The sequence below is a fragment of the Mobula birostris genome, chromosome 8, assembly GCF_030028105.1.
Source record: "Mobula birostris isolate sMobBir1 chromosome 8, sMobBir1.hap1, whole genome shotgun sequence".
NCBI lineage: Eukaryota > Metazoa > Chordata > Chondrichthyes > Myliobatiformes > Myliobatidae > Mobula > Mobula birostris.
Window position 1 is genome coordinate 91,406,374 of NC_092377.1, and position 6,000 is coordinate 91,412,373.

A 6,000-nucleotide genomic window follows, 5' to 3' on the forward strand; every position below is an offset into this window, starting at 1 on the left:
CCCAGCACAGGTGGAAAGCGTGCAAGGAACTGGCCGGATTTGAACTCGGGACCATTTTGCTTCCAAGTCCTGTGCTGATGCCACTATGCCACCAACCAGCTGTTTGTCATTGTGCCTCTATATGATTTTATTAGTGCCCAAGAAGAACCCATTTTGAAATTCAGATTGGGTAGTCCTATACAATATCAATGCAAACATTACTCAATGATGAAAGAGGCTCAACTCTTTCAATGTTCCCACGTTAACAGCTTTATGCAGGTACATTCACAACTGAACCAAAGTTCGAAGTTCAGTTCCAAAGTAAATTATTACCAAAGCAGCACTAAGAAGAGACAAATCTTAGTAGACTGTTGAACAGTGACAGAGCTGTAGTTCAATATAGTAACATTGGCAGACTGGTACACCATACATTACACCTCAGTCCAATTACTGCAGTTAGACCTGCACCATAAAGTTTTACATGCATAACCCCAAGTACATAACAGACCAGGACCCAGCATTATGATAGAAATCATGACAGGTCTTCAATAATCAAATACCACCATTTGAAATACTGATGGAATTTTAAAAAAAGCTTGAAATAGGTTTAGGAACATCTATAGAGACGGGAAAAAAAAGCAAGGACTTTTCATCAGAGCCAGAAAAAGTTAAAGACTGGAAGTTTTATAATGTAAAGAAAATGGGGGTGAGGAGGAGAGAATTAAATTAATTTTTTCCCAGTTCCAATTCATCAATCCAAATCTCAAAGGGAAAGATAAAGCTATAGATCTGTCTGACCTGCTGAGTGGTTGCAGCATTCTCTGTTGTTGTGCCAAAGCAAGCTATTATTTGGCAAGAGGGGTCAGAATTGTACGAGGAGTGGGAGGAAGAAAGGAGCCAGTGTAGATCAGTGAGGAAAGGGGCTGATGACTCAATAGTTGTTTAGATCAACTCGATTTTTATGAAATGGCGACCTGTGTAAGGGAATCAGTACAGCTGACCCTACACATGACAAAGCAGTAAAAGAACCAAAGCTGAAGTGGAGACAGGCTTTAATTACCAAACGGAAGTGAATTTTTGGGATGGACAGAGAATGTGGCCAGGGCTAAAAGGAATACCAGTGTGAGGAACAGGGAGAGGATGGAGCTGGTAGCTGCAAAAAATGGGAGAGAGTGGAATTGGTAGTGCAAATGAAAGAGTGGGAGATTAGTATTATATTTCGCTAATCAGTCCCCACCTCTACTATACCTGTGTTATACAGTAGCAGACCAATTCCCACCAGTTTTGTGAGTGCTACACAGTAATTGAAAACTTTGTCCTTTGTGGCTTTTTTTCGGGGTACTACAAGGAACAGTTAAAAGCCAGCCACAATGTCTCAGACCAAGAGTCACATACATAAAACAGACTGGACTAAAATGACATTTTGCCTTAACTAAACAATAATTTACAGAAATCTAGAAATAGGAAGTTGATATCGGCCAATGATCCCGAAGGCTTTGAATAGCTGTAAAAACTCAACTGGTTTACCACCATTCTTTAGGGGAGGGAAATTTGCCATTCCAATCCCTCAATACCAAAGAATGAATTCTTAAATGTGACTTGGATTGACAAATCTTTCAGCTGAACTAAATGTAATAGGGGAAGAACAAGAATTCATCTCCCAAACACTTCACCAAACCCGTTACTCCCACAACTGCAGATGGGGTTTTACTTTGCCTGAACTCTCGGCCCGAAATGTTGACTGTGCGTTTCCGCGGATGCTGCGCGACCTGCTGAGTTCCTCCAGTGCGTTGTGCGTGTTGCTTTGACCCCAGCATCTGCAGAGTATTTTGTGTTCACTAGGTGTGTGTAAGGCTGTTTGCTGTTGGCTGTAGAGACATGCACCATCACAACATCCAGATGTTAGGAAATGTCAACAGCTGCTGGAACATCACTGGGAAAGCACAGCTCAGATTGGCGGGGCAGGGGCAGGGGCTTTCAGCTGGCTGTAGTGGCAAAACAGGAACTATGGAAGCTACAATCCATGTGTTTGACCTGGAGTTCCCAACCCTGGGTCCACAGATACCTTGGTTAGTGGTAGGGATCTATGGCATAAAAAAAGGTTGGGAACCCGTGTTCTTGTCTCAGTGGGAAAGGGGAGGGTACAGCTCACAAACTCTGCACCATATCACCTTCTTGAAGGTTAACTATTTCCCCACACGCTTCCAGAACTTCTTCACAGACCCAAACACTGAATATTTAGTCGGCACATGAATATGCTCCCCTCCCTGCCTTCTCGTCATGTTCTTCCAACCATTCCCACCCTCCCATCCCTTTCTCGCTCTCATTCCCAGCCCTCCCGTTTTCAACATTCTCCCTTCTTTCATCTCTATCCCCTTCTCCATCAAGTTCCTCCCCTCCCTCCACCCCATGCCCTTCTCTCTCTCCAATCCTCCCTGCCCCTCATCCCTCTCCCTTCTCTTCACCTCTCCTCTCCGGTTTTTCCCTTGTGTCCCTTACCTGCAACAACCTTTCCATTGCTCCACCCCCTCATAATCCCTCTCCTCCACATCCCTCCTCCTGCTTTGCCGAACCAAGTCCATTTCTGCACTCTTACCCTCAAACCCTCTTCCTGCACCTCAGCTGCCCCTTGGCATGGCCTCTGAGATCATTCCTCCCTCTTGCCCCCTTTGTGTATCCTTCTATTCTTTCTCAAAGCCCCCGACCACCTGTTCCTTCTCTTTCTCCTTCCTCCTTGACCCATACACACTCCAATTTGTCACCTTCCCTATTCTCCTGCTGTATCACCCTCCACTGCCCATCGATCACTACCCCACTCTTCCTCAATCTCTGCACCCTGCCCCTTCCTCCACACACCCCCCCCCCACCTCCACCCACACTCTCTGCTGCCCTCCTCACGGTCTCCCACCTCCAATCTCTGCCCTCCTCCCTCTATGGACCACTCTTTTATTCTCTCTCCATGCCTCCCACTCCCATTCACCACCACACCCCACCCAGCCTGTTGCCCTCCCTCCCCTCTATATCACCTCCCACTGCCCTTCGCCTACTACTCCCTCCCTCGCTGCACTCCACCGCAACCTTCTGCCCCTCCTTTATGCCTTTATTTTAGGTTTCCATTATCTGCAGTTGTTTATTAAAAGTTTCATATACTGTAATATTCCCCCCCCCCACTCTCTGCCTCCGACTCCACCTCACCTCCGATCTCTGCCCCCACCTCCACTCCACACTCAAACGTTCTCACTCACTCATGCCCTCCCCCGATCCCTCCCTACCTGCGATGTCCCAGAGCTGGAGGCGGATCAGAGTGTTGGAATCCCAGTGCAGGACCTTCAGGGCGAAGTCGACGCCGATGGTGGCGCGGTAGTTCTGGGAGAAGAGCTGGTGGATGTAGCGCTTGATGAGGCTGGTCTTGCCGACACCCAGTTCCCCGATCACCAGCACCTTAAACAGGTGCTCAGTGCCGACCATGCCGCTGCCGCTGGTGCCTGCCATGCCATCCGCCAGAGCCCAGCCGCTTCCGCCTCGCCTCGCCTCAAGCTCCGCCCGAGACAGGAACGCACCGGCAGGGCGGCGAGAGGGGCGAGGCCCGCCGGCTGACACTCAGGTCAAGGCGTGTGGGAGCGGACGGAACAAGCTGGAGGAAATGGAACTCGGGCATCTGGGGGAGGGGGAAATGTTGGGGTAACTTGTGAGCGGTGAAAATGAGAGGACTATACAGGGAAATGGGGCAACGGGGAAGAGGGAAGGGGTGGGTGCGAACTGGGGGTAGGGGGAAATGGGGTTGGGGTAGGGGAAAGGGGGTTGGGGTAGGGGAAAGCGGAGGGGTGGGGGAGGGGAGGGGTAGGGGTGGGGTGGGGTAGGGGTGGGGTGGGGAGGGGAGGGGTAGGGGTGGGGAGGGGAGGGGAGGGGTAGGGGTGGGGTGGGGTAGAGGTGGGGTGGGGAGGGGAGGGGTAGGGGTGGGGAGGGGAGGGGAGGGGTAGGGGTGGGGAGGGGAGGGGTAGGGGTGGGGTGGGGAGGGGTAGTGGTGGGGAAATGGGGAGGCGTAGGGGTAGGGTGGGGACATGGGGGACGGGTTGAGAAATGGGGAGGGGTTGTGGAAGGATTGGGGAAATGGGGGAGGGCTTAGGGTGGTGGAAGGGGAGGGATGGGGTAAGGAGGAATGGGAGGGGGATGGGAAAGGGGTGGGAGGGGGAAGAGGAAGGGTTAAGGTGGGGAGGTGGAACAGAAGGGGAATGTGGAAGGGTAGGGGTGGTGGGGAGGGGGGAACAGAGAAGGGTAGGGGTGGTGGGGAGGGGGAACGGGGAAGGGTAGGGGTGGTGGGGAGAGGGGAACGGGGAAGGGTAGGGGTAGTGGGGAGGGGGGAATGGGGAAGGGTAGGGGTGGTGAGGAGAGGGGAATGAGAGTGGTGGTGGAGGGAGAGGTAATGGAGATGGTGGAGGAGGGGGAATGGGGGAGTTGGTGGGGGCAGGGGGAATGGGGAGGTCGTGGAGGGAGGGGGAATGGGGGAGGTGTGGCAAGGGGCTGGGAGTTAAGGGAAGAGGATTGGGGAAGGTGGGTTAGAGGGAAAGGGGTAAGGGATTGGGGGAAAGGCGATGGGGAAATGGAATGGGGAAGGTGAGATGGGTTGTGGTAAGGGAAAGGGAGGAGGGGGTTATGTGAGGGGGCTGGAAGGGAGGTGGGATAGGAGGAGCTGGCTGGTGTGTGGGAAGAGGGAGGCGATGAGGGATGCAGTTGGGGGTTGGGGAAAAGGGTAAATGGGGTGGGGGAGGGGAAATGTGGGGAAAGAGGAAGAGTGTTGGGAGAAGAGGGTGGGTGGTGGGTGGGAAAGAGGAGAGGGGAGAAGGGGAAGGGGTGGGTGTTGGGAGAAGGTCGTGGAAATCCTGCTGTGGAAAGGGAGAAGTGGGTGGGGGAAAGGGCGAAGGGTTGTGGGTGGGGAATGTGGGTGAGGTGGGGGAAAGGGGTGGGACTTTGAGGGAAAGATTGGGGAAAGGAGAATGGTAAGGAGGACGAAGGGAGGGAGTGGGGGTAGGAGCAGGAAGGAGCCGGTGGGGGAAGGTGGTGTGGGAAGGGGGTAGGGATCGGTGTGTGGAGGTGGTGCAGGTGGAATGGGAAAGGGGAGAGCAGAAGTAGGGGGAGTTGAGGTGAAGGAAGAAGCTGGGAGAAAGGGGAACAGGGAGAGGGGAAGGGTGGTAGCTGGGGAAGGGGTAGTGGGAGGAAAGGAGAGTTGGGGAGTGTGCAGGGCGTGGTAGTGGGGCGAAGAAAGAACTGTGGAGGGGGAGTGGGTGGGAGAGGGGAGGGAAGGGTGAGCTGGTAATCGGAGTGTGGGATGGGGAAATGGTTGAGGGGGAATTTGAGGAGGGACAAGGAGAGAATGGGGAGATAGGGTGGAGGAGGACGTAGGGGAGAAATATGAGGTGGGGAGGTGGAAGGAGAGGGAAATGGGAAGGGTGGCAGAGGAAACAGGTGAAATAGTGAAGGGGGAAATAGGAGATGGGAACATTAGACAAGTGGAGTGGAGAGGGTATTGGGGTATTGTGGAGGGGGCAATGAGAGCTAGGATATGTGGGGAGGAGAAGTGTCAAAAGGGAAATGATGGAGGAGTAATGGAGAAGAGGGAAAGAATTTCAGGATGTATATTGAATACATTTCTCTGACATTAAATGTACCTATTGGATAGTGAGTTGAGGGGGAATGGTGGTAGGTGAGGGAGAAAGTGGAAGTGCAGTGAGGAGGGAAGAAATTAGGGAGGGGAAGATGCCAGAAGCTGAGGAGGAAATGGTGGGGGAAGGGAAAATGGGAGGAGGGGGAGTGGTGAATAAGAGAGGTGAGAAATTTGGAAAGCTGAGGTGGGGGTAATGAGGGAGAGGGAGGGAGGTGCAGAGATGGGGTTGGGTAAAAGGGGGAAGGAGAAATAGGGGAAATGGAGGTAGAGGATGGTGAATGGGGTTATGTGGGTGATATGGGAATGGGGAAAATATGGGAGGGGAAATGAGGGATAGTGAGAATAGGGGGAGGGGTAGA

The 6,000-nt window shown here is 52.7% G+C and overlaps 1 protein-coding gene across 1 annotated transcript in view; it reads right to left on the reverse strand.

Moving 5' to 3' along the window:
• Nucleotides 1-3,542, reverse strand: part of rab32a (RAB32a, member RAS oncogene family) — a 32,769-nt gene extending 29,227 nt beyond the window's left edge. The window contains exon 1 of the mRNA XM_072265654.1: nucleotides 3,252-3,542. Within this exon, the coding sequence (XP_072121755.1) occupies nucleotides 3,252-3,471 (220 nt within the window). The 5' untranslated portion in view covers nucleotides 3,472-3,542. The remainder of the gene's footprint in view (nucleotides 1-3,251) is intronic.
• Between the last annotated feature and the right edge of the window lie 2,458 nt (nucleotides 3,543-6,000).